Genomic DNA, 27939 nt, shown 5'->3' with positions numbered 1-27939 from the left:
TAGTTCAAAAGAGCTTTCGGCCAAGCCCCGCCTCCCACGCCCTCCCGCCATTGGGTGGGGCCTCACCTAGAGGCGTTTCCCGAAAGGCCTACCGCCGCGGAGCTTTTCGTAAATTACTCCTGCTCCCTCTCACTTCCCCCTCCCGCCCCGCGACAAAACCCCGCCTCGTTTCCGCCCTAATGGCCGGGCGTCACGCCACTCACGGCTAACCCCCGCCTCCAGCCGTCCCCTCCCGGCTCCGTGATTGGGCGCCGCGGCGGGAGGCGTGCCCTCGAGTTCGGGGCCGTGTCGGCGCCAGCTCCCTCCCCTCGCCAACCCTTTGGCGGTCACCGGTGGGGTTAGGCTGCCTCGTCACCGACTTCGCTGCCCCCCGCCCCGCCCACCCCTCTGGCGCCACTTGGGTTCGCCTCCCCCCGTCGGCCAACATGAGCGGTAAGGACGGGACCATCGCGGGCGGGCGGGGGGCGCCGCCTCCCTCCCCGCGCCCCGCCCCGCCCAGCCCCCCGGGCGGAGGGACCCGGGCGGGGGAGGGGTAACGAGCCCGGCTGAGGGGAGGGCAAGCCGGGCGGGAGCCGCCGAGGGCAGGGGAAGCCCTTCGGGGAGGGGCCCGCGGGAAGGGGAGCGGGGCTAGTGCATTGGGGGGTGGAGGAAGCGCAGGGGGAGGAGGAGGGCGGCAGGTCGCCTCAGGGACCAGGGCAGGGCCCAGCGCGCGGGTGTGCCGGGGGGGGGTGTCCAGGGCGGGACCAGGTGGGGGCAGGAATACGGCTGGGGGTGGGAATTTCCCGGCGGGAAGGAAGGAGCAGCCTCCGCCGTAGCAGCCGCCGCTCCTCCTCCACCACCGGAGGATCCTCCGTCGCCGTGCGGCCCAAAGCCGTGAGGCAGAAACAGGCGCTTGTCTTGTGTTTAAAGGAAAGGGAAAATAGGTTTCCTTCACGGCGCGACTTGAGCTGGGGCTCAAGCTGCGGTAATTCTCAGAGTAACCGAGGTTAGTGAAGGAGCGGCGGAGCGTTCCTGAGCATGTGCAGAGTTGCTTTCCCTCGCGCGTGGGTTTCCCTCGCGAGGTTGCCCGCATGGGGCGGGGGGAGGGCGGCAGGAGTAAGTATAGCTGGGCTAAGCACTTTGCTCCCGTGGGCGGTGGGTTCGATTCCCACGTTGGGCGAAAGATTACCGCACTGCAATGGGGTTTGGGCTGGAGAGCCTCGTGGTCCCTTCCAACTCTACGATTTGGTTGACAGAAACTCAAGAGAGGCCTAGGCCCATATGCCAGACACACATCTCCTAAATATAGGAAGGCAGTCTTCAGGAACTTACTGCTGGTTCTTTTTTAAAACAAACCCACGCACACTTGGATTTCCCAGATAATTTCTCCAGTGCTGTCTTTTCCATAAACTGTTTGGGGCCTTAAAATAAGGTTGTATTCACTTGGAACTCTTCAATGATTAGGACTTGAAACTTTGCTTGGCAAGCTTTGCTATACACTAAGAGTATGCAAGGCTTAGAGCAGTGCAGAGCTCCTTGTTGGGTCAGCTGCAAGTCAGAAGTTTGCATAACTCCTACACCACTTGGGACTGACTCATGCAGCTGCTTCCCCAGGTCCAGACAGATGATGATTTATTTTTTTTAATGGCTTCATACCTGAAAGGTATGAAGGGGATTCCAGGGTATCTTGATACATCACTACCAAATAAAGAAGTGTGTTTCAGCAAGGGGGATACCTTTTTTCTTATAGCGGCATGCCACTGAAAATTAAAGTTTTAGTGACATGTTGTGAGGAAGGCTGTTAAAAATAGGCTTGATAATTCCCCTTGGGGGGCAACCCCCCCATATGCAAATGTAAAGGGGACTCTGAGAATACTGGGTGGTGTTCTCAACTGAGTTTTAAATACTGAAACACGGAAAAAGCTGTTCATGTTGTGTATGGGAGCACAGAGTCTATTGGATCTGTTAAGAAGATTGTTTTCCACATGGCTTTCAGCCTGAGTTGTTTGCCAGATTTGCTATTTAATGTGCGTCTCTAGAGCTTGAAAAATTGCTTCTATACCAGTACTGAGGAGGAAGTGGTGCAAGAGATATGACAATCCTTGAGTCACCATTTCTTTGCCTAGCCTGCTTTATGTGGTGGTTGTGAGTTTGTACAGCAACAATTATGATTAACAACAGCTTGGTTCAGTGAGGAGAGGCCATCTTATTTTCACATATGTGACAGCAGCTTCTCCTCCCACTACTCTGCCACCGCCATCTGACTTAATTTTTCATTGATGATACATGATGCATATCACCCCCTTCTGGTATGTTGGTTGGTGCCCTTTAAAGGCTAACTGAGATGTTATTGTTGCATTTGTACCCTGCCCTTTCTTGAAGGAGTTCATGATATCATTCCTTCTCATCCTCTGAACAGTTCTGTGAGGTATGTCAAGCTGAGACTTGCTCAGGGACGCTCATAAACTTCGTAGCTAAGCAGGAATTGGAGTATGGGTCTTCCTGGTCCAATCCCAGCACTGTTAACTACACTGGTGCTCTCTGTTTTCTCTAACATCTGCCCCACAACACACACTCTTCCTTCTGCTCCCCCGCCCCCAGACCTTAACTCAAGGTTAGCTCTTCAGGGTGCTAGATGCTTTTCAGCAAATTTTCCAAAGCCAAGGTACTTATATTTTCCATTATCCAATACAACACCGGGTGCGTAACCATAATACTTTTGAGTTCTCTGCAATGAAGTGAATTACTTAACAGTAACTACGTACTTAGAATGCTCAAAGTCCCTATTTTTTAAATCTGTATTTTCAAACTGTCCTTCCTCCTGGTAGAGCTGCTTGCTTTGTAGTGCGTGTTTGACCATTCTGTCTTCACTCTCTTCTTTTTTCCTTCCTGCACCCTCAATTCCCATGCAGACCATGATATTTCAGAAGAAATGGTTATTGTCAAAACTGAGAAGGTAGAAGAAAGCTGCAGTAATGATGGACGGAACTGTGAGGGCCAGGTAAGTGTGGGTTCTAAAATAGGCAATGGTTTCTGTGTGTTTGCGGGGAGCTTTGATGAATATTATGATGAAACGTTCTCGTTTTCAGTTTCATTGGATGTAACAGTTTCATTTGCATTCCTCATGAACATGCTCTAAAATGTTAGAATTCTTGCAGCCTTTTGTGCTTGGAGACTGTGTAGGGGGGAATAGAGAGAGCAGTGTTTGCTGTCATAGAAGATGGTGGGTTAATTAAAGGCTGCTCCTCCAAATTCTAGCAGTGCCCCTGTGAGCTTTAAAATTTGAACTTCCTCATTTAAGAATTGTTGGACTGTGCAGCTGTCTTGCCCAGGGTGCCTTTGGTTTGTGAGTTCAGTGTCTGATCAGATGCCTGTGGGAGACCAGCAAGCAGGATTTGAGCACAAGAAGATGGCTTCCAGCATCTGGTATTTAGAAGTATTGCTGCCTCCAACTGTGGAGGCAAAGCATAGCCATCTTGGCTAGTAGCCTTTGATAGTCCTATCCTCCATGAATCTGCCTAATCCTCTTTTAAAGCCATCTACCGGTAGGTTGATGGCCATCACTGCCTTCTGTGGGTTTTGAAGGCTGTTTGTGATGGAAAGTCACACCGTGGTGAAGGATGTATTTGTTAGAAATCTTCTTGGAGGTGAAAGCTATTCTCCCTGCAGCTGATCTGTACTGTGCTTGTGAGTCCGATGTTTGCAGTCTCTGCTGCTTGTAGTGGGTGGTTCAACAGCTTCCAGTAGGCTGTCTTGCTTGTATGCTCCTCCTCATCTTTTCCTTGTTTTGTGTAAACCCCCGGAAAGTGAGGCAAGTGCCTGACTCCTCCTCTCTCTGTCTTGTGTTTCCTGATAGGAGTCCCAGCCTTCCCCTCTGGCTCTGCTGGCTGCAACATGCAGCAGGATTGAATCTCCCAATGAGAATGCTGATGGATCACAGGGACAACAAGGAGGCTCAAATGAACTGGACCTCACTGCTGCAACTCACATCTCCCAGAATGCAAATGGCTGGCAACTAATTTCTACTCCCTCTGGGACTTCTGACTCCCCCAAAGACCAAGGGAACACAAGCAATGATGAGAATGATTCGTCATCCAAAAACCGACCTGCTACCACAGGGCAGTATGTGGTTACTACCACCCCTAACATGCAGGGCCAGCAAGTCCTCACGGGCTTGCCAGGAATGATACCCAGTATTCAGTACCGGGTGATTCCCCAGTTTCAAACTGTGGATGGCCAACAGTTGCAGTTTGCCACCACCCCTACCCAAGTCAGCGTCCAACAGGATGCCAATGGCCAATTGCAGATTATCCCTGGGACGAACCAGCAGCTCATTGCAAATCAGTCGGGGACAGGCAATATCCTGGCTGCCATGCCAAATCTTCTGCAGCAGGCTGTCCCCATTCAGGGAGTGAATGCCCTGTCAGGGCAGACTCAGTATGTCACTAATGTGCCACTGGCTTTGAATGGCAATATCACTTTGTTGCCTGTCAATAGCATTGCAGCCAGTTTGGCACCCACTTCTCAGTCGGTTACTCTAAGCACCGCTGGCTCTAGCGAGAGTGGCTCTCAACCAGCAACATCTGGCGCCTCTGTCAGTTCCTCCAGCACGGCTGTGTCCCAGGCCAATTCTGCCGCTTTCTTTACCAATGCCAACAGCTACAATACCACTACCACAACAGGTAATTTGAGCATCATGAATTTTTCCACCAGCGGCACTCTGGGAACAAACGTTCAGGTGCAGGCGCCTCAGAGGACAGGAAGTGCTCAAAATACGGATGCTCTGCAGTTGGCTGGAGTGACAGTCCAGCAAGGGCAGCAGAAAGATGCTGATCAAAACCAGCAGCAGCAGCAACAGCAGATTCTGGTGCAGCCTCAGCTTGTTCAAGGAGGGCAAGCTGGCCAGACTTTTACTACCCAAGATGCCTTGCAGAACCTGCAGATCCAGGCTCTCCCCAATACTGGTCCAATCTTTATTCGAACACCCACTATGGGGCCAAACGGGCAGGTGAGCTGGCAGACGATTCAGCTGCAGAATCTCCAGGTTCAGAACCCTCAAGCTCAGACAATCGCCTTGGCTCCCGTGCAAGGAGTCTCCCTGGGGCAGACAGGGAGCACCAACACGACACTGACCCCCATCGCTTCTGCCTCTCTGCCCAGTGGCACTGTCACTGTAAATGCCGCTCAGCTTTCCTCTGTGCCAGGCCTTCAGACCATTAACCTGGGGGCCCTGGGATCTGGGATCCAGCTTCATCAGCTGCAAGGGCTTCCACTCACTATAACAAATGCCACAGGTAAGTGGGAGATTTTAGCAAGGCATATGGTTGGGGTTGAGATCAGTTTCTGTTTTAGAAGGGCAAGTTTCTGCCCTTCATTGCTAGTGGAAATGCATTGGAAGTGTCAGTGCAAACATGCTGAAGATTGCAAATGAGGACGCAAACTACAAAACGTACAGTTGCCTTTCCAGTTCTGAAAATGTCCAATTCAGTGTATCAGAATTTTCAAGGCTTTGCCGTATTATTACGGTATGCCCAGTTGCGTGTTGTTTCATATTTTAGGACCACTGTTTCAGAAAGTTTTAAAAATGTAAACATGTAGAATGTCCATATCTTGCAGTATAAAAGGTAAAGGTACCCCTGCCCGTACGGGCCAGTCTTAACAGACTCTAGGGTTGTGCGCCCATCTCACTCAAGAGGCCGGGGGCCAGCACTGTCCGGAGACACTTCCGGATCACGTGCTGAACGTGACAAGCTGCATCTGGCGAGCCAGCGCAGCACACGGAAAGGCCGTTTACCTTCCCGCCAGTAAGCGTTCCCTATTTATCTACTTGCACCCGGGGGTGCTTTCGAACTGCTAGGTTGGCAGGCGCTGGGACCGAGCAACGGGAGCGCACCCCGCCGCGGGGATTCGAACCGCCGACCTTTCGATCAGCAAGCCCTAGGCGCTGAGGCTTTTACCCACAGTGCCACCCGCGTCCCTCATCTTGCAGTATACCATGGCACTAATGCTAGTTATAATAACATCATAAATTTATGTTGGGACCTTCCATACAGAAGACTATTTATTACTTCTCGTTTTATTTCACTAATAATAATAATAATAATAATAATAATAATAATAATAATTTATTCTTTATACCCTGACCATCTGGCTGGGTTTCCCCATTAATATTCTAGGTAGATTTAGATTGCTGTTAATGCTATGATGGCTGCCTGCCTATAAATATACTTTATAATGCTTGCGACTATGTAGAGAGCTGGCCATTTCTGGAGTGGCCAGCCAAGTGGCAAAGCAGATCTGGCACACTTCCAGCAACCATTTTTGAAATAATGGAGTTGTGGAGGAGTGTAAAAAAATGCTTCTCTTATTTATTTCTCCACAGAAGCTGCTTTTGTGTAGTATGATCTCATGTAGCTGCAAAATGTGTAAATACCAAATCTGAACCCAACACCTAGATCTTTTCCATCCAGTCACTTCCCTCCTTCCTGGTGGAGTGATGACCAGATGGAAAAGACCCTCAAGTTTGGCTGGATCCACAAAGCTGCAGCATACACACACACACCACAGCATGATTAAGTAGTGCTACAGGGAAACACCTTCCACCCAGCTGCAGAAAATGTCCTAAAGCAAACCCTTGCCCCCAAGATCTACAGAGATGGCTGAATGTCTTAGGCTTTGCCATGTTTGGAGGGTCTGAGGGCATGGGGAGAAATTGATGCCATAAGTGATTGGCTCTCCGCCTGGTTGCGTTAACCAAGCTGTGGTTTATTTATTCTTTTTGAGGCTCCCTGTGTACAATCAGTCATTTAAATGTGGAATTCCCTCCCTTTGTTCATGTAACGTAACAGTATAACACAAGATTTATAAATACAGCCACTGGTTAGGGATCCAGTCACTGTGTTCCCGCTTTCTGAGATCACTGTTTCCAAAGTTCACTGAGGATGCTTTATGCATTGTGAACTCCTCCCTTGCTCAGTGATATCAGTGGATGGCAAAGAATGTGCAAGTAAAACCCTTGTGGCCTGGGAATAAGAGAAATTCCAGAAGCTGAAGTGGAGGGGTGGGGGAAAAGAATAAACATGCTGTGTTGAGTCACAAATGCCAATGAGCTCAGAGTAACTCTCAAATAAGTGTGTCCAGGGTTGTAGCCTAGCTGTGTTACATTCATTCTTGTGACGTGATGTGGAATTCAAAAGATCTGAAACCATAAGATAATAGATATTTATTACTTTTACTTTAGGATGAGACCTCTGGGACTTGGAAGCAGCAGAATTGTAGCTTTTAAAATGAATAAATTGTATGCCGTTGACACAGGGCTAAACTGCATGTTACAGTGAAGCTTAGTATTTAGAGTTCCTAACATAATTCCCCTTTTCTAAAGTCTGAGGTATGAGGTATGGGCTGCTGAGAGGGAGATATAATCTCCCATATCCCTTAGTGCAGGCACCCCCAAACGCGGCCCTCCAGATGTTTTGGGACTACAGTACAGTTCCCATCATCCCTGACCACTGGTCCTGTTAGCTAGGGATGATGGGAGTTGTAGTCCCAAAACAGCTTGGGGAAAACAGCTTGAGTTTGGGAATGCCTGCCTTAGTGCTACTCAGCTATTACTCAAACACCTCAGCTGCTATTGATTATAAGTGGAAAAACGTGTGGACTTAAAGTGGTTTAATCCAAAAAGATTTCCTCTTTTTGAGGAGGAGTAGCTCCAGGGGGACGGCTGAAGGGGAGTGCTGCTTTTACCAAAAAAAGATTATGTCCTTCACCAGACCTTGATAGTCAGATAGTCCAAGGATAGACCACATGTCACTGTGACGCTCTTTGTTGTTGTAGATGTCTGGCCTATGTCTTCAATCATAGAAGCAAAATAATGTGTGAACCAACAGCTCATTGTCCTTGGCCATGGCTACTCCCAGGATCTGTAATGCTTAAACAGGGATGGGGAATCATTTCATCTGCAGATGTTTCTGGATTTACATTGCCACTGACTTGTTAGCCATTCTGGCTAGTGCTGATTGGAGCTGGAGCCCAGTAACATCTGGAGGGCCAAAGGTTCCATACCCTTGCTCTGAAACATGCACAGAAATCAAGGAAGGTTGCTATTGCTAAGATGTAGCTGGTAGGTGCATTGCGCTCATGAATGCAGATGTGGGTATAAATAATACTTGGTTCCAATGCAGCCTCAGCCTGCCTGTTACATATGATAGGTGTCAGGTTGTGGGTAATAACTGGGTTTTTGTGTCACATTATCTGCAAATACAACCCTTGTTTTGCATTTCCATTTCTTAAAAATGAGAATAAAGTGTTTTAGCCCTTTTGGTTGTAGACAAAATAAACCCTAAAGCAGTGGTGACCAAACGTGGCCGTTCAATTGTTTTGGGACTACAGTTCCCATAATCCCTGGCCACTGGTCCTGTGAGCTAGGGATGATGGGAGTTCTAGTCCAAAAACAGCTGGAGGGCCAAGTTTGGCCACCACTGAAGTGTCTGACCTTAAGTTTTCCAGTAGTACAGGCATGTCCAAAGTCTGTTTCGGGGGGGGGGGCCTAATCTGGCCGCCGGTCGGTTTAATCTGGCTCCTGTGGCAGTTTATTTCCTGGGGTAAAATCCTAAAAAAACCCTCGACAACTTCAGCCCTAAAAAAAAGGTCAAAAACTTTGGTTGGCCCTCAGAGCCCATCACTTCATCAAATCTGGCCCTCTTTTTAAAAAGTTTGGACACCACTGGTCCTGAGCTGTGCAGTTTCCATCTCTTTCTCCTACAAGTCTCTTAGGCAATTGGACAAAGGATAGTTGTGTGAGCTAAGTTGAGATTTGAACTAGGAACGGCTGACTCATAGCTGAACCCCACCAATTGGATTCATAATCAGTCCAGCACAGACAGGGCATTGCATACAGCAGCTTTTGCCGACTGGGTGCCCTCCGGATATTTCAAACTACAGTTCCTCTCAGCCCCAGAACCATATTGGACAGGCCAACTCCATCAGGCCTTCTTGCTCACTCCATCAGTTCTGGGGTGAGAGACCAGCTCCATCAGGCACCTCCTGCCCCTGAACTGACAGCTGGTCATCATAATAGCTGTTTGATAATTGGTGCCTTAGTTCAGGTTTAGATTTTCCTCTTCCCTCCCTGTCCCTCTAGTGTCACCTTGTGGGTAGGGTGTGGGGTACAAATGCTGTAAGTAAATAAGATAAAGGAGATTTTTACACTGTTATACAGTGTGGAGGTAGTTTGAATGTATATTTAGAAAGACAAAGGAAGGATGTAGTATGGCTATGATATCACTGTTGAAATGTGTAGCATTCAGAATGGCACAAAGGCTGCCATTTGTTACAAAGGGCCACTGGTGAGCAAAAAGCATGATTCTGTTGCAAACAGTCTACTCTTAAGACAGTAGATTAAAAACAAGGCCATAGATTTGTATGAAGGTACTCTAAAACTAGCTGTTGGCACTCAAAATGTGCAGCCTTGTTTTGAAAGAGATCTAATACTGCTTGGAAAAAGTAATTCTGTTTGGAGAGCCTGTCTTGTTTGTTCTTGCTCCTATTTTGCATTGGTTTCTGGGAATGGTGCATGTTTAAACATTAAGTAGTGCATTTGAAAAGAAGTCTCTCCAGTGAGTTGGAGAACCAGAGAATGATTTTTAAGTGTTGCCTAGTTTTAGCTTCTCTTTCTTTCACAAAGGGTAATTAAGCTGTTTTGGGGGAACTGTTTTTGTAACGTGCAGAACTGCAGGTGAGGTTTTTGTTCTTGGCATCTTTCCACATAGCTGCTTGTTTGCAAATGTGTCCCTCATTAGTAGTCATGGTTTAGTGTACATCCTGCTTCTCTCACATTGTGGTGTATCAGATTTTCATGCTGAGAGGGCTAGATCACATTCAGATTATTATAAGAATATTGTGTCCTCAAAAAGACGTTGAGGCAGTCTGAACTCTGCACCAAGGAAAGTGAAATTCTGTAGCCCACAAAAATGGCATATTTACTTAATTTATTTTTGATTAACAGTTTCTCATTCTGCAAATTGTGGGCAAGGATGTTTCCAGGGCAGTAAAGTTCTGACTTCGGACCACAGAAGCCTTATTGAGCAATTCCTCTGGCTGCTGAGATTTCAGCAGGCATTGCCCACACACTTCAAACATATCTTCACAGCCGCAAGGGGTAGATTAAAACACCTTTTTTTAAAAAAAGGGGGGGAGCTCAGCTCCCTACAAAGCTGAATTCAGTGCCCATTGCCACTTTTCTGCATTCCTGCATGTGCACAGCCCGTTTTGAGCCTACTGAATGTGATGGTAGAGTATGGGGTAGTTGAGAACAGGGCATGGTTGTCGTGCCTCCAGTACATGCCTTATTTTGGTTTCTTTGAATGCTTGTTTTGACCCAGTCTTTCATGTTATAGCTGCTTTTAGCCGTTCATTTCCTTTCCTCTTCAATGACTTCCATTGGAGTTGCCAGCATCCTATTGCCCTAATGCAGCGTTTCTCAACTTGGGTTTCCAGCTGGTTTTGGACCACAACTCCCATCACCCATAGCTAGCAGGGATGATTGGAATTGTAGTCCGAAAACAGCTGGAGACCCAAATTTGGGGTCCCATCCACCTGTCACTTTTGGCCATCTTAAGGTGTGATTCATCATGTAGGTGAGACTAGTCAAACTACTGTTTTAGTGTAATCCAGGCCACTTCCGGTGATAGAACGCCACATTGAGTATGGCTTACTGATATTCGGCATGGTGATTAGCCAACACCGAGCTAGTTTGCAAAATTAAAACACACTGAATGGCAAGTTTGAAGAGAGACAAGGATGTTGGTTAAAGAAAGAACAGTGAGCCAAAAGACGAAAATTATCTTTAATTCATTCTGCTCAACTAGAGAGCAAATGTATTCTAAGGGATAATTCATGGTAGCCATGTGTGAGGTTTAGAACAATTATTATGTTTTATTTAAACACTAAAAAAATATCAAAGGGAGCATATATATGAGCTGCAGTTCATCGTGCTTGTGAAAAAATAAGTAAGTTTTGCAGATCACAACACATATGCGTTGTGTCCTAATTCTTTCTGGCATGGTTCTTCAAATAAAGCAAACTAGAAAGTTAAGCTTCTGAAATCAAGTTGTTTGTTCAGGAGCTAACAGTGCAGCTTTCAACTTGCTCTGTGGCGAGATGTGGGGCTCTTGCCTCTTTTAGTGCACAAGATATTTAATAAGTGAAGTGTTTTTTAAATAAGGGAAGAGTGTTTGAGTACACAGAATGTCTAGGCCCGAAGACAACTCTGTTCTTTCAGTGGCTCTGCACAAACGTTCATTGTGCCGTTAGGCCATGAACAAGACACTAAGGCAAACTGCACGACTGTGTTCCAGTTTGGGTGCTTGCTTCCTTTCAACCCAAAGGTGACTAGGAATCTGTGACCCGCCAGATGTTATTGGACTGCAACTCCCGTAAGCTATAGTTGGCAGATGTTATTGGACTATAACTCCCATAAGCTAATGTTGGCATTTGATCGTGTTGATAGTCCAGTGGAAGACATTTATTTGTAAAACTGTTGTGCAAGGGGTGGGACTTTAAAAAGTTATCTTGGCATAGATATTTCTTCACAGCTGGATAGCTAAGTTGGTTAGACCAGTGGTTTTTAACCAGTGTGCCGTGGCACCCTGGGGTGCCTTGAATGATGGTCAGGGGTGCCACGGGCAACACTGGTCTTTGTCCCTCTTTCCTTCCCTCCCTCTTCTGATGCCTCTTCTGATGCCTTCTCACATCTCTGCCTCCCAAAGACTTGCACAGCTGTTTATTGCAGCAGCCCTGGCTATAAGCTCCACAGGCGAATGGTGTCTCTGGGAGGCACCTCTCTTTGGGGTGGGGGTGGGGGGTAGAGGTGCAGTTCAGAGACCAGGGGCGGCAGCCCAGAGGACTCCCAAGGAGAGGGGAGAGGAAACTGAGGAAATACTCCACAAGGGAGGGTGTCCGAAAAAGGGTGAGAGGCTGCCAGCTGTGCAGGCAAGGGGTGACATAACTGGGCTCCTGAGCCCCATAGGGGTGCCACAGAAAGAATGCAGTTGGTAAAGGGAGCTGTGGACTCAAAAAGGTTGAATACCTCTGGGTCAGAGCATAGTGCTGATAACACCAAGGTCGCAGATTTGATCCCCATATGAAACAGCTGCATATCGGGTTGGACTGGATGATCCTCAGGGTCAATTCCAACGCTATGATTCTATGCTTTCTGTAAGGGATATGTTTTGGGTAAGTTCATCAATGGGAAGCCACATGGTTCCCTTGGATTGGAGTGCAGGAGAGAGACTCATGAGCTTTGCATTGACACAGAATTGCCCCCACCTACTCTCCTGATAGGGATGCGGGTGGTGCCCAGGGCTTGCCGATCAGAAGGTTGGCGGTTCGAATCCCCGCAACGGGGTGAGCTCCCATGGCTTGGTCCCTGCTGCTGCCAACCTAGCAGTTTGAAGGCACGTCAAAGTGCAAGTAGATAAATAGGTACCGCTCCGGCGGGAAGGTAAACGGCGTTCCGTGTGCTGCTCTGGTTCGCCAGAAGCAGCTTAGCCATGCTGACCACATGACCCGGAAGCTGTATGCCAGCTCCCTCGGCCAATAAAGTGAGATGAGCGCCACAACCCCAGAGTCGTCCGCGACTAGACCTAATGGTCAGGGGTCGCTTTACCTTACTCTCCTGATGTCTTGGATGGCAGTTGGCGGGGGGGGGAGTTCATATATAACACAGCAAGCACTGAATTCGTGCTGTCTTGCTCATGGCAAACTTTCCAAAACGGCTGGCCGTGATCACCGCATTAAACAAAAAGTTAAAGGAATCCTGGTAACACATGGTAAAAACAATAACAACCTGAAACATTTTAATCCTTCCTCTTGTATTCTTCCTTAACTCATACTTGAAGTATGGGGCAATATTGGCTTCTTTTGTTGTTGTAACACTCCAGTCTGCTTTGTGAACATGTGTGCTGGCACCAACCCTAAAATAAAGCAGTTGAGCAAAACTCACTTTATTTGGAGGAGAGGTTCTCAGAACATCTAGTCATTTGACACAGCCTTGACAGGTTTTTGGCTTTTAGTCCCAAGTTACCAAATTTTTCTTATTGATGACTCTGCAAACTTTTAAGCTTCGAGTCTAGCACTTCATTCAGAATGAAGAAAGTGTTAATTTTGTGTGTGCATGCAATAAAGTAGAGAGATCTGTGTTTAGCAACTTTGTGAACTTTGACCAGAGGATTCTTGGGCAAGAACTGCCCTCTGCAGCATGCCCACATTTTCGCCTTTCAGTTCTCTGCTCAGTGGATGATAAGCAGGAAAGACACCATGAGAGAGGGAGGATAGCTGAATTAGGCTTATTGGTTTTGAGGATTAGCTGGTTTCAGCTTGCCTAACAAGAGAAATGGCCTCAGTGACTGGGGAAGTTGCTTGTTCCTGACCTCCCCAAGCTAGCAGCTGTAGCCTTTGAAGGCCTTGAGTTGCAGCCCTCCCTGCACCGTGGCCAACTCTAGAGATGCCCTTGTTGGATTTAACCGTAGCCCCACCTCACCCTAAGGGGTTAGAGTTCAGACTTCCCTAGGGCATCCTGCTTCTCTTCCAGCTCCAGTTGCATTGAATCTGATTTCTGTCCAATTAGCCATTTGCTACTACTTTGGTCTAGCTAGCCAAAAACTACCCATGACGTTGCTGGAAGGGTTGGCCTGTAATTGATAGCCATGTGGGCACTTCCTAGCTTCTTTATTCTTTAAATGTTTCTGGGTGGCAAACTCTGGTCTCCACTCATTTTGTCTCGATGGTGCAGGTAATTCAAGGTTGATGGGTGTAGAAAATCTGCTGCTATCAGAGTATTCTGGCTGTCACAGAATTCTACAGAGGGTTTTGAAAAGTCCGTGAATTGACTTGGTAGCTTCTCTCGTTCTCATTGATTATAAACTATGGAGTTTTTCCGTAGAGCTGTCACCTGGAAAAAAAATTAACTGATCTGTCATCTACCTCTTACAAGTCAGACTTCAATATAGGTTCCTTTTGAGATATTAAAAAGGAAGGGAACTGGGAACTTTATAAGCAAAGAGTGTTGGGGTGTAGGACATAATATTGTCTCCATTCTATTTAATGATGATGCAGTGTAATGGAAATAGCCTTAAGGAATAAAAATGTGTGTGCCCTTAACTCTCAGCCTCACTTTGTCTAGTATTGCCCCTGCAGATGATCAGCCAAAGCTTTGATTAATCTGCGGTTTAAAGCTTGCTTTCATAATATTTTTTCTTCAGCCATCATCTCTGCTACTTGCAATGAATTGGACCTGGATTGTGAGCCGATATAGGGAACCTTAAGGAAGTGAGGTTTATTAATGTGCAGATGTACACAGGCATTCCAAGTGAAAAGCAGAAGAGCAAATGCCTGATAAGAGAACACCTGTAACTTCTACTTTAGTGCTGTAAGGTAGTCGCGTAATTGGGACCTAAAATTTTCTATACCCCTCTTTGCGTATCTTATTTTGAGGCTTGGAAATTGAAACAGGAGTTGGGGCATGCCATGGCTTGTGAAGAGGCTGCACTTTATCCCTTGGCTGCTAGAGGGCATTGCCGGTTTTGACTTCAAGATAAACTCTCAACAAAATACGAATTAACAGAAGAGACAACCCGGGGCAATTTGCCCAGAGATATGTGAGGATTTGTCAAGAAACAACTACCATCTGCACCAAAGGCATGGACTGAGAACATTAGGTGCAAGAGCAGGTGACAGGCATGGCCCTCCACAATTCTGTATGTGGCATTTAGGATTCTCTACAATCCATATCTGCTACCAGCCCTCCTTAAGTACTTTGCTTGCCTGGATGGAGAGGTGTGTAGAAACATCTGTGGCTGGAATGCAGCCTTTATTCTGGCCCAGACCGCCCACCACTGGCATGCACTCCCCCCAAGTTACCCACAAGGAAATACAGCCCTCAAGTTGAAAAAGGTTCCTGTCTCTAATGTAAGGAAATGTGGGGACAAAAGGCAAGGCAAATAAGCCTTAAAATGCAACTTGTTTATAAGTGTACAGCAGCAGAAGCTGGAGGGCAGAATTTAGATTCCTAGAAGCCAGCGTCAGGTTCTCATATTCCATAGATTCCCACCCCCCCAAACTCTCCCCTGATGTTAGAAATAAGATACGCAATCTTGTGTAACTTCATAGTCCTAACTGCAAGCAAATTAAGTCAGGCATCTGGACACAAATAAGTTTTATTGAGAGCGAGAAAACCCTGCTTAGAATGGCTCGAACCCCAGCACAGATTTTGAAGACTGGTGTATGACAACATCACTGTCTTCAGTAGGTCTCAAATCTCAGTGTAGTCCTCAAAAAAGGTTCAGTAACTAAAGTGAAGTAATCTTACTCAGAACCAGCTCCACTAGTTTTGTCAGATGTTTTTATGGCTACAAGAAACAGCAAATAAAAAAGAATGGGCACATTTTAACTCGTGTTGGATCCCAGTACCTAATATTGCAATTTGCTTGGCACATGAATCAAACTAGATTTGAAGCTCATTATTACTATTCACAAAGTAAACAGAATAAAGTTTTACACAGCAATAAGTATTTCTTTCATATGCTTGCCTCTTCTTAAAATTGTGTATTAATGTAAATCTTGTTCCTCATCATCAGTACTTCATTTATTTTAGTGCGTCATTTCCTCACATTTCTTCCATGTCTCTTTGCTTACAGTCCTGGTATTGTACCATTTTTAAATTTCCACCTGGAACCAGATTTTTCTTTAGTGTGGTGAGCTAATAAACAAAAACTTGAGAGTTGTAATTTGGTCCAGTTTACAATTCAGACATACTGGTTTAGCAGGTCTCATGTTTGCGCAACTATCCGGTGTTACCAATGTCAGAACTTCCTTGTACGGCATGTGACTACTCAGGGCAACACATAAGCTTGTTAATAGGGAGGTGAGAACATATTACTTAGACCAAAATGCAGTGAAGAGATAAAATAATTCCATTGGTGCAATAGGTCAGTGTCTCTGGCTACTAACCAGAAAGTTGGTGGTTCGAGTCCACCCAGGGATGGCTGTGCTTTGTGCAGGTGGTTGGACTAGATCACCCTCAGGGGATCCTTTTCAGCGCTACAGTTCTGTGTTTCCAACACACCCTTGTATTCAGTAAATCCCCCCCTCAAAAAACAGCAACCCAGGCATAAACAAATATTCCTTGCTGGGTCAAATCAAAGATCTATGCAGGCCAGCATCCTGTTCCCCACAGTGGCCAACCAGATGCCTCTAGTAAGCTCAGATGCCCGGGCATGAGGGCAGCAGCCTTCTCTTTCTGTTGTTCCACCACAAAGGGTTGTCAGAGGTAGCTGTTGATAGCTGGCAGTGGAGATGAGTGTCCTAACGCCTAGTTCACAATCGTATAATGCACCAGTTGTTTGTGAGGGTGTTCATCCCTCCACCCCCTTTTCAGTGTAGAATAATATACCAGCCTTGGCCTGTGCTGTTACAAGATTATCAAGATAATCCATTTGAAATACTTTGAAAACTTCAAAGCACTATATAAAATGCTGAGTGTCTAACCTGGGACCAGAGTGTGCGCGCGTTTTACTAAATAACCCCTATGGCATAGTCGCCCCCCCCCCCAGCATTACCTGAGAATCACACCCTCCTTAGACAACAGTGCATTTATGTCCCATACTCTTGAGTACTGCGATGGCATATGCATTGCTGGTTGATTGACAGCAGTGGCTTTAAGGAGCGATTGTGTATCTTCTTTTAAATGGAAGCCGCGTTGCAGAGCTAACTGCGCAATTTGTATTGCAGACTCCTAACGGCTTTATGTATGCCTTGGTCCGATGGAAATGAGTGAGCTGGACCATACTACTGGCATATGCTAATTGCCTCTGAAAACAGATTGCTCAGCCTGCTGCGTTTTGCATCTGTTACGATTTGCGTGATATTCCTCTCCCCGCCTCACTCCCCCCAATGCGTGAAAATAATCAAGCAGCGAAGCTTGTAGGAAAATAAACTATTTGGGAAGTGTAGCGGGGAGTTATGGAAGAAGCAATTAGATGACAGCATAAGAATGGCCCAATAAAATGGGAACTAAAATTGATAGGCTTGAAAGTGTCCCACTCATTCAGGGTTCCCCTCCCTTTACAAAATGTTTTATATCCTTGCCTGCATTTGAAAACTCATCAGTGTTGTGCTATAATTCCTATGGTTTTTGTAATTGGATATTGGCTTTTGAGAGAGAGGAGGAGAGAATATGGTGCATGGGCTGTTAACAGATGATTTTTCAACTTTATGTATGCTTTCTGCGATCATAGTAATTAGCCAGCTAGCAGGCTCCCAGGAAAAAAAAACCCCTGATATCTTCCTTAGGAGAAGCACTACTTAAACTATTCTCTCTCCCAGCCTGCTGTATTTATTGCCTTTTCTCTCTCTATTATTGGGATGGTTCGCATCTGTTTTGCAGATTAGCTCCCCGGGTGCTACTACAATCATTTCCCGTTAAACGGATACTTTAAAAAATCTTTCTGTTAAGCCCAGCACTTTGTAAGTTCCCAAACAAAGAAACTTGAACAAAGCTGTAATGTGTAATACATAAGGTAAAAACTTTCAACTTCAAAAGAATCTAGGCCCCAGTGCAACCTACTGTAGTGGTGGGGATTTAGTAGCTTCAGATATTTTTCATATTCTTAGACAACAGTACTGAGTAAGGACTGCTTTGTCCTCCAGGGTGGCTACAAGGAGTTAGGAAGTGTTCACTTCGTTTTGGATCAGCAGCAGTTTGTGTCTTCTGAACCCAACAAGCTGCGGTTAATCTCAGCTGTGGTTTAAATGAAGGTAGCTAGCTTTCGACAAACCATAGCTAAGATGAACCACAGTTTCGGGCTTAATGATGAACTGCAGTTAGTCAAAACAGAGAAGCACTGTGCACACACAGGACTTTGCCTTCCTCCCTGGACATGCACTCGGAATCTGCTCTGGAGGGACCTCCAAGCCCCTATAGCAGATTTTTAGAGTGCGTAGGGGGCTGCAGGGGAGAGGAGGGGAAAGAACCATTGGGCGACATGCGGATGGGAATTTTTTTGGAAGTTGCCTGTGGGAGATGCAAGAACTGTTCCTCATTGGAAAATGTGAAAGCTCTGCACTTGCTCACTACTCCAAAGAGTAATTTTCTCATTTCCTTTGGGGCGGGATGGGGAGAGAAACTACCCAGACAGCTAAACTGAAAAGCCAAATGTGGTGTTGGTTTTAACCGGATTGTCCTTTTTCTGTAAGTTGTGTGTACCATTGCCATTTTGATAGTGAAATACAAAGCAAAATTGTTTTCCCGCAGGTGATCATAACACCCACCTCAGCCTTCATGGCACCGGTGGCGACGGGCTGGCTGATGATGGGGCAACCGTTGAAGAAGGAGAGGCCAGCCCTGACGCTCAGCCGCAGCAAGGTCGAAGAATGCGCAGAGAAGCATGCACTTGCCCCTACTGCAAAGACAACGAAGGAAGGTAAGGTTGTGCAGGCATAGCATGTGTCATTAAGGTGTTGTGCGCTGTGGTGCAAGTGAGGGATGGAGTTGGTTTGGAGTTCTTTTGTCACCTTTTGCATTCAGGACTTTCATAGCAGCAAGTATACATCCTCAAAGAATACTGGGAATTGTTTTGAGGAGGAGGAGAAATCTGCAGGAGGGTAGCCAGCTCTCTTTGTTCCCTCCCAAAATTCCTGGGTTCCATGTGGGTGGGGTGGGAGAGAATGATTTGCTCAACTAGTTTATTTTCTGTGACAAGAGTCTTAGCCACATTCACCCTGCTGCAAGATTTCAGTGCTTAGAGCTGCCTGGGTAGGATGTTGGTGGTTTCAGGCGAAGTTGTGCATCTTGTAGCTCCATGTAGACCAAAGTTTTGCCAGGGTTACATGACGGGGAGCTACAATCAGGCTTATGTTGCCTTTGCTTCTGTTGCCTTTGCAATACTAACCAAATCAAGCGTCTCCTGGTGCTCATGGGAAATGAGGTGTTCATTTTCTGGGGGCTAGGAACCAATGGGGAGCCTTCCAACAGTACCCATGGATTCTTTCCTCCACCTCTTCTCCAGCACGATTCCTCCATTACCATCTGCATTTATTTTGCTGTCCCATTTATTTCCTACATTTCCCCGCCCAATTATGGATCTGGGCTTAAAATAAATAAATCACATTTCCAGAGCCGAATAATGTAGCATCTGCCTATACCAATCCAATGAATGAGCGTAATTAACTGTGCTACAGAAACTCAACTTCCTTGTTGTAGCAATTAAACATAAACTGCCTGTATTCAGGACATGAAACTTGCACAAGCAATTAGTGCAAAGTAAAGGTAGGGGTGGGAATGAGGTAATTTATGGCCATTGTTTAAAATATTAGCCATAGATGAGCAGAGAGCACCTGCTTAGATATGTTTGTTCAGCATTTTGCCTTTCAGCCCACTAGAGGCCTCTCAAGGTGGCTTTCAATTGAAATAACCATCACTTAAACCAGCAAAGAAAAAGTTAAAGCACACGTATTTGAGATAGGGAATTGTCTCCTTGTAGTTACAGGAGCTATTGACTCTCTTCCTGATCTCTTAGAACAGGCTGGTCTATAAATCTGCTCGAGAGACTTGAAAAATAACTGTCCACTAATGTGGGAATCTGATTGCAAGGCTGATAGTAAGTGGTCTCGTTGGCCTTATTATTTGTGTAGCTGTAAAGCATCTAATTTTAAAGGGAGATCCCTGTTATATTATTTTATTGGTTTAAAGTGGGTTAGAAGTACACAAAACACACACACATACACACGTTTTAGAGACGTGCAGGATGTAACATGATGCTGGTCTCAAGGTAAAGACTGAGAATTGGGAAGGGATTCAGAAGACGTAAGAGACTGAGAAAGCACATTAATATAACTGGGATTTATTCACTTAAACATGTCTAGTGAAAATACACTGAGTATTTGCAAAAATACTAAAAGGATTTTATGTATGGAACTATTTTTAGGGGCACTGGGGATCCAGGGAAAAAGAAGCAGCACATCTGCCACATCCCAGGCTGTGGGAAAGTGTATGGGAAGACATCTCATCTGCGTGCCCACCTTCGGTGGCATACCGGAGAGCGGCCGTTTGTGTGTTCCTGGATGTTTTGTGGCAAGCGCTTCACACGCAGCGATGAACTGCAGCGACACAAGCGGACACATACAGGTAAGTGCAAGGATCTGGTGTGGTTTGAACAAGCAGCACCATCAGCTCAGGGCAAAGGAATGATTGGAACAAGTACTGTAGGAATGTTGGAACCCTTCGTGAATGCAAGGCTGATCTCATCCAGCGGAACCCCAGAATTCCCTAGTGATGTGTTTCTTATAAACTCCGGACTCCAGCTGCTACAGAGTCCTTGCTAAAGGGCAGATAGTCATCCTCTCTGCTGTGGATTGAAGACCCTTCTTCAGGCTATGAATGAATGAATTATTTTGGTCACAGACCAGTTCCAGCTCGCATACAAAATCAGGGAAGTCATGAAACACAATAGGGATATATTTAAATTTGCAGTTTGGTATAACAGGGACAGTACAGATATAGCAGCAGTTAAAATATATAAATTAGATCTTACTAAAATATAGTGAGTCTTCAGGCTATGGTCTCACAAACACAGGAACAGTATCCAGCAAATGTGTCCTGCCAGCACAAGGATTACTGCTTGTGCAGTGGGGAATCCCCCCACTTTCCTACTCCCCCCCCATACACTGCCTCCTCCCTAAATCTGCTGTGGAAGATTTGGGAGATCCCCTAGAACAGATTTGGGGGGAGTTCTGTTGCACAAACAGAAATCATTGTGCTGACAGAACACATTCGTTGGATATTGCCCAGGTTTAAGAAATGGGGAGATGTTATTTTTATAGAATCCGTACACTTGCTCACTCCACATTTCAGCTGTGTCCCAATTAGAGCAGAAATATAACACATTAAGAACTACAGCTAGTGGAGTAACTGTATGCCAGAACATTGCATTTTAAATGTTGTACTACACACATTTGTTTAGAAGCTTCTTTTTCAGATGCTGCTTTGCATATCGTTTATAAAAACGCAGTTGCTTTCCAAAATTTGCTGAAGCTAAAATAAATGCTACTAAAAGCGTGTTTCCTATAATGGTAGATGAAAGTTACTATAAATCAGCAAATAAACTTGAGCAATAATGGAAATGTAGTTAGAAATAACTTACGAAAATATGTTGTTGTTTTTTTTTAAAAAAAGACCACACCCAGCAACAGGCATATGCAGATGGCGTAAGGCAGATATCACTGAGAAAGACAGTTAGAATGGATGCTGTTTCAGAGAAGGCCATGCCTTGTGTGCTAGCTCATCTCACTTTGCACATGGGTGTTCCCCAAAGTGAAGCCCTCTCTGCAGATCTTAAGGAAGTTTGCTGGGATAAGGCTTCTCTTGAGACAACACTGGGTCTTAGTCATTTAGGATTATAAAAGTAATAACCAGCACTTGACTTGGACACAGAAGGAAATGGGCAACAATTTCATCTGCTAAAATAGGTGCTGTGTGCAGTGTATAGCTAGACATTGTCAACACACAAGCACTTGCATTCCACACTAGTTGAAGCTTTAGAGCCATCTTCAAAGGCCACTTTGTGAGTGTCTTACAGTAACCCAGAAAAGGACACAAGAGCATGGATGGTGGTAGGGGCTAGATTCCAGCTGGTTTGGAGTACCACTTGCTCACTCACCAGGTGCTTGCTGGTGGAAGGGCTTCGATCTCTAGCCCTTTGAGTGTGGAGGGGGGTCTATGCAGTCTCATCCTCATTTCCTTTCTGCAGGGGAGAAGAAGTTTGCCTGTCCAGAGTGCCCCAAGCGCTTCATGAGGAGCGACCACCTCTCCAAGCACATCAAGACCCACCAAAACAAGAAGGGGCCCAACAACGTGGCCATGGACGTCTCTGCCGTCTCCATGGACACCGGTGCTTCAGCAGAGGGCACCAGTGCGGCAACACCCTCGACCCTAATTGCGACCAACATGGTGGCCATGGAGGCAATCTGCTCCGAAAGCATCGCGCGCCTTGCCAGCAGCGGCATCAACGTCATGCAAGTGGCAGATCTCCAGTCAATCAACATCAGCGGCAATGGATTTTGAGGCACCGCGGACTGCGTGGTGGAGGTGTTGTGCAAACGTGGGATACTCAAGGTAGCAATGGGTCCAAGGGATGAGATCTTTCATTACACAAAAGGTGAAAGATTAGGGACTCAGCTGCACCACCCAGCCTCCAACCCCCATTGTGGTCTCCCAGGAATACTGCTTGCAAAATAAGGCCTGCTTGCTGTCCAGGTCAACCCTCAGATGCCTGATGTGATTACCTGGGGAAATGATGGAGATGGCCCTGAGCTGTTTGACTCGTTTTGTTTTGCTCTCCCCCCACCCCCATAAAAGTCCACCCCCTTGTTAGGTACCCCAGATGCCATCATGCCTTGGTTCTAAATGTATATGATCATTGAAATACTTTTTAGCAGAAAAAAATCTATATTATTATTATTATTATTGTAATTATATAAAGCTATAAAATATGTTCATTTTGATGAGAGGTTAAAATTGCTGTGACCAAAGTCTTTGGTCGTTGTTCAGATGCCTTAACTTGGAACTCCTTGAGCTGTTAGGTGGTGCTCAAGCCTATGTTCAGATGCTATATTGCATTTTACATTGTAAGTATAAAAACATAAATTTAGCTTTTTGTATGCTTGGCTTTTAGGTTTGTCTTTCTTCTCTCCAACCCCCATTTAAAAAAAACAATAATTTGGGTACTTTTTTTGTTTGTTTGTTTAACTTTATTTCCTTGGGGTTTTTTTGTTTGGTTTTAATTCTTATTTTTCTCCTTTTGGAGAGAAGTGCATCTGTGCACACCAGCTATTCCCCCCACCCCGCATGCCGCCATGTGGCAGGGTCCATGACCTGAAACATGTTCTATTCTGATTTTGTTGCGGGAGTTAAGCAATTAAGATGTATCCTGCTGCTGCTGCAGTCAGCTCTAGGCTTGTACATTTGGCACAAGCCCTATTCACTTTCTGATTTGAATCAGTCAAAATCCCGTATAATAAAACCTGCAATGGAACTGAGGCCCAGGTAACCTGGTACGCATGCAGATGATGTGCCAAGCATATATGGTGGTGTGTGTTTTGAAAGGGTGAGCTCTTTACTCAGCCAAGGAAGTGTGTACTGTGGGACAAGATAGATCTAGAGCTTTGTATCCCGTGGTGTTTTTGTCTGTTTGGTAGGTGAATGCTATACCAAATAGGAAAGGAAGATGGGTATGGTATCTTGGATTTGTGTTTATTTTTTAAAACCTCAAGCAAATGCATTGCACTTCTCCAGTTCTATTTAAACTGCCTTTGGTAGCATTCAGCTCCCTTGCAATATTGTGCATCCCCATGTGGGTGCAGTATGAATAGGAAATGCAGCAGCTGGGACTGGGTGTTGTTGGCTATCAGCAAGCTGCAGAAGATGTGTGAGGGCCAAAATAAATGAAGAAGGAAGAGGGTGCCTTTTGAGGAGCAACAGGGCCTTTTGATCTTAGCAGTATTTGGACATTTCCCCAGAGCCCTGGGCTTCAGTGTGAACCAGCCTGACATTCTATGCAGCACCACAGTTGGCCATACTCTGCCAGTGCCTTACCCTTTCTTTTTCCTCTTCGTCTTACTCAGCTGTTAATTAAGTCTTCTCCCCTTGGGCTATTGAAGCAAACTGCTTTCGCTTCAAGTAGTGAAGGGAAAATAGCAAATACTGAATTTCAGGAAGGTGACAGCTTTTACAGGCATCCTGTCTCTTTTTAACATCCTTCAGCAGGAGAATGATGCTTCCTGCAGTGCCTAGGCGACGCTTCTTTGCCTTAGAGTGCTCACAGGGGTCCATGACTTGGTAGCCAGCCATTATGTTTGGCTGCCACTTCCACGGCCCCAAGTCCTGCCTAAACTGTTCTTTTCAAGAGCAGTGGCCATGTCACATCATTTCTACCTGCTTTTCTACTCTCCGGCACCCCCAACTGCCTTCCTTTCTCTGCCTTGTTCTACCTCTGTCTTCCAGCTTTATTTCACTTTGCCACCTCCCCCTGCACACCAATAGCACCAGAAAATACACACTATGCTCTAAATTACCAGCCAGTTTCTCTTCTGTCCCTATTCCAGCCATCAGATCTTGATGCTAGCATGCCGTGTTTTAGCAAGACTGGCATAGAGCTGTGCTTCTGTTGGGCAGAGGTGGAGGAAATGACTCTGCCATCTCACTTCCTCAGGAGTTTGCCAGAATCAAGCTTGTAGTTGCTGCTGCTGACCGGGTGGCTGTGTCTGCAAGGCCCCTGGTGCACAGAGTCATGCTTTAATGATATGCGGTTTCAGAACATAAGGACATCTCCTGCATGGCCTGCAGTATTTGTTGAGCTGAGGGAGAATGGGAACCCGTCTTTAGATCAAAGGTATAAGACAGGAAACTGTCCGTATTAGGGGGGAAAGGAACTGGTATGAGATTATGTTATGAGTTCTGCAGCACAGATGAATTATCCAGCTTTTTTGGCCTGTGAGCTTAGCTCTTCGGTTTAGCTTTCTTTTCATTGAGACAAAAGTATTAAGGACTCCCCTCTCTTGCTTATGGTTCTGTGAAGCTTGGTGCGCACCCCCTTTTATCATTTTGCTCTTAGTTCAGTCACTATATCTTGTCATGCAGATATTGGGTTGCAAAGAGCAGGGCTGTACCATACGAAACAGTTCATGCCAGAATTTGTGTGCGTGTTTTGATCATTGTTAAATAGGAACTTCCTGTGCCAGCATAGAAAACGAGTCATTGGCATGCCAGTACCTTGGCTTCTTCCTCCATACCAGTGAAAAACCTTTGATTAGATTTTCACTTCAGTGTGTATGCACCAAATCCTCAGAGATGCACATCAAAATAAATTGATGAGCCTCTGCTAGAAACATCCTTCTGTCAAGTTTTATAAGATTTGGAATTGCACCTGTAAAACTTGCGCCCCAGTGTGAAAGCAAGTATGATTATCACTTTGTACACGCTATGCATTCACTTGTAGAAAGACCAGTGAAATTGTAAGTAGTAAATGTTATGGCTTAAAGGGGTTTTATTTCAGCATGAGTGAATGAAAACTGTCTCTTGAAAACGTTCTAGTATCTCTGCTGGATTTGATCTGGCAAACAGATTGATCTTGCTGCAAGATCAGCTTATATGGCACCTTTTCCAAACCAGTGTTGCTTCAAAAGCAAGACGTTTTTCTGTGCCAAAAAGGACTTTATGGGTACAGTCAGGTCAGAGATAGATTGTCCCAAGGAAGTAAGGATTTTAAAAGTATGAGTGGCTGTTTATTCTGAGCAAGTCTGCTTTTACAGTGATGGATCTTAAGCGTTCCATGAAAGTCAGGTTAACCATGTTGTTACTGAAATGACTGAACACAGGCTTTGGGAAGGTGGAGACAGGATATGTCCTAGGTAAGTAAAATACCACATGATAAGCAATAATACAGAAACCTCTGGTCCTTAATTTTAGTTTTTCTCTGGGTCTGCCATTGTAGTCCCAGTGCTTCAAATTTATATTGACAGAGATGGTAAGGATCTCTTTTTAATACGCTGTACATTGAATGCTTCCCCTTTTGCCAGATAGCCATGTTGTGTCTTCTAGAATGGCCAGAAGGTGTTGATTTCCAGTCAGTTGTCTTCAGCACCCATTTTCAAGCTGCTTTTCCTTAAGGAATTAATAGAACTTCAGATGTTCACTGTTTAGAAAACAGTGAGCATCGCTGTGGTCTGTCCCAGTCATCCTTGTGGACTGCATTATAGGTCTGCTGCCTTGTCAATCTGCACAAAAAGTATTTGCCTATTCATCTTCTTGTACAGATTTTCTGCAGCTAAGGAAACTTGTTTTCTTTTAAAATCCATAGGACATTTTCTTCTTTATTCTTAGTGTGGTTTGTTCAATCTCAGGCTCAGTGTGGCATAGGAGAAGAATCCATTGGTAGCCAGTAGCTAGAATTTTGTCATGTTGTCAATTATATCAGGAGTGTTGAGTAGCAAATTGCCCGTCCCAAAGGATATATTGGTCTTACTTGCTGAATCTTCGCAGTGTTTTTTTCTTTTTAAAGAGCAATATTGTCCAGCTTATACCACAGGGGTCACAAAGTAGAAACCAGGTGTTTTCAGCCCGTGATAGAAGTATAGGAAAACTGTGAAACTTGAACACTAAGGGTTGTTTTGTTCAATGCTAGTCCTGCTCAAAGTACACTCATTTAAATGCATAGACCTAAGTTAGTCATGTTTATGAATTTCAGTGGCTCTGCTCTGAGTATGATTGGCATTGGCTATAACCCTAAGGAAGGGAAGTAGCTCTTGCTATAAATCCCTCTACTTTTTTGAAAGTATTTGTATTTTTTTTAAAAAAACACCCAACATTCTTAATGATCTTTCAAAACTAGATGTATTGGAAGGGTCATGTTTTGGAAATAGCAGAAATTCTAGATCCCTTGGTAGAATGCAGTATTAATTTTCTCCCAATGTTTTACAAACGGTGCCTTGAGATGCCCCAGGGGCAGCAGTTGTTGCACCTGCTTGCAGAATGCCACTGGTTCTCTCTGTTCATCTGTTTGCAAGAACTGAAGTCCAAAACAAGCCAAGGTGTTCTAGGCATCTTCCAAAGTGGCTTTATCTGCGGCAGTATTCCAAATATTTAGCAGAACCTCCAGGGTTGCTCTCTTACCAGACTTATGTTGCTTTTCCCAAGTAATACCCTTTATCCATCCCCATTCGCTAGAAAACGCCCACCACTCAGGTAGTATCCCACCTACCTGTCCTCTCAATATAGCAAGTTATCTGAAATGTGTTACCGTGCCCCATCTTTAAGCAAAGCAGCAGCAAAAGTGTAAGGAAAAAGACATACTATGAGTGCCTTTTGTGGGGAGTTCTAAAATGACGCTTGCTTTTTAAAAGTTTTTAGTTTTCTCATGGAAGTGGCCGTTAAGTTGAGACAGCCTGGTAAAGGACAGAGTGGCACTATTTTAGTAGCAGCGTGCTGTGGTTGCATCGTGCCAGTGCTGCCCAGGAGACATGGACTTCCACCTGTGTCCTCCGCATCTCTCCTGCTTCTCCTGTTGCCAAGCTGGAGTTGATGTTACTTACCTGGTGTCTACTCCAGGGGTCGGCAATCTAAGGTCCATGTGCCCCAAGCGGCCCATGGGGGTCGTTTAACCGGCCCATGGACCCCCGCCACCCACCCGCTCGGCTCCTGTGTGCCACACTAAACCGGCGCAGAGCAGAGCGGAGACTGCCTTCCATGACGCTGGCCGGCTTCCCGTTGGCTACAGGAAGCTCCTGCAGCCAATGGAAAGCTGCACACGCCTCCTCCGCACCAGAAGGAGCGCTGGAAATAGCATTTGCGCACACCCGCACTCAGGCCCACCATGGCATCTGCGGGACCGTGAACCAGCCCAAGCCACAAAAACTTTGCCAACCCCTGGTTTACTCCCTGTCCCCCACACAGGTCAGGGCTCTGTTTCTGGAAGTCTTCATTCCTAGCCATGCCTGCTCATACCGCCTGCTTCTGAGGCACAACAGGGTGGGGTGGGGAGAGACCGGAAGCATCTTAAACTTCCCGTGAGGTTTCAAAAAGGGATTCGTCTGCACCAGTGTTCTTCAACCTTGGGGTCCCCAGTACGATAGTGGACTGTAACTCCCCACCATCCCCAGACAAGCGTAGCCCAACGCTCAGGGATGATGGAAGTTGCAGTCCCCGCATCATCTAGGGACCTCAAGGCTGGAGAACACCAGTCCAAATGGGCACATGTGTCTGCTTCATGGCTAGTGCAGGATTATGACCTATGCCAGAATGGCACCGTGACTCTTGCCTGTCTCCCGGTTGTGAGGGTCTCTCATGACTTGTCACTGCTTGAGCCCATACACACACTGCCTGGTGTCATACTTGAGATAGAAGCATCCTTTGCT

The 27939-nt window shown here is 45.8% G+C and overlaps 2 protein-coding genes across 4 annotated transcripts in view; both read left to right on the top strand.

Moving 5' to 3' along the window:
- LOC310755954 (leucine-rich repeat-containing protein 3-like) overlaps positions 1–5967 on the top strand; it is a 220576-nt gene extending 214609 nt beyond the window's left edge. Inside the window, exon 3 of the transcript XR_014544594.1 lies at positions 5596–5967. The gene's annotated coding sequence lies outside the window, so the exon portion shown is untranslated. The remainder of the gene's footprint in view (positions 1–5595) is intronic.
- SP1 (Sp1 transcription factor) lies at positions 260–26372 on the top strand. 3 transcript variants are annotated; one of them, XM_083599229.1, is made up of 6 exons: positions 260–432; positions 2892–2980; positions 3836–5273; positions 18287–18455; positions 19959–20158; positions 21780–26372. In XM_083599229.1, the coding sequence occupies exons 1-6, from the start codon at positions 426–428 to the stop codon at positions 22091–22093; spliced, it is 2217 nt and encodes a 738-aa protein (XP_083455355.1). In that variant the 5' UTR covers positions 260–425; the 3' UTR covers positions 22094–26372. The 3 variants fall into 3 exon arrangements, with proteins under 3 accessions (XP_083455355.1, XP_083455356.1, XP_083455354.1); XM_083599230.1 differs by lacking the exon at positions 260–432 and adding an exon at positions 775–985; XM_083599228.1 differs by lacking the exon at positions 260–432 and adding an exon at positions 1530–1642.
- Positions 26373–27939: the final 1567 nt, after the last annotated feature.

Source organism: Podarcis filfolensis (assembly GCF_964270895.1).
Source record: "Podarcis filfolensis genome assembly, chromosome: 2".
Classification (NCBI taxonomy): Eukaryota; Metazoa; Chordata; class Lepidosauria; order Squamata; family Lacertidae; genus Podarcis; species Podarcis filfolensis.
This window is presented reverse-complemented; position numbering and strand designations above follow the sequence as displayed.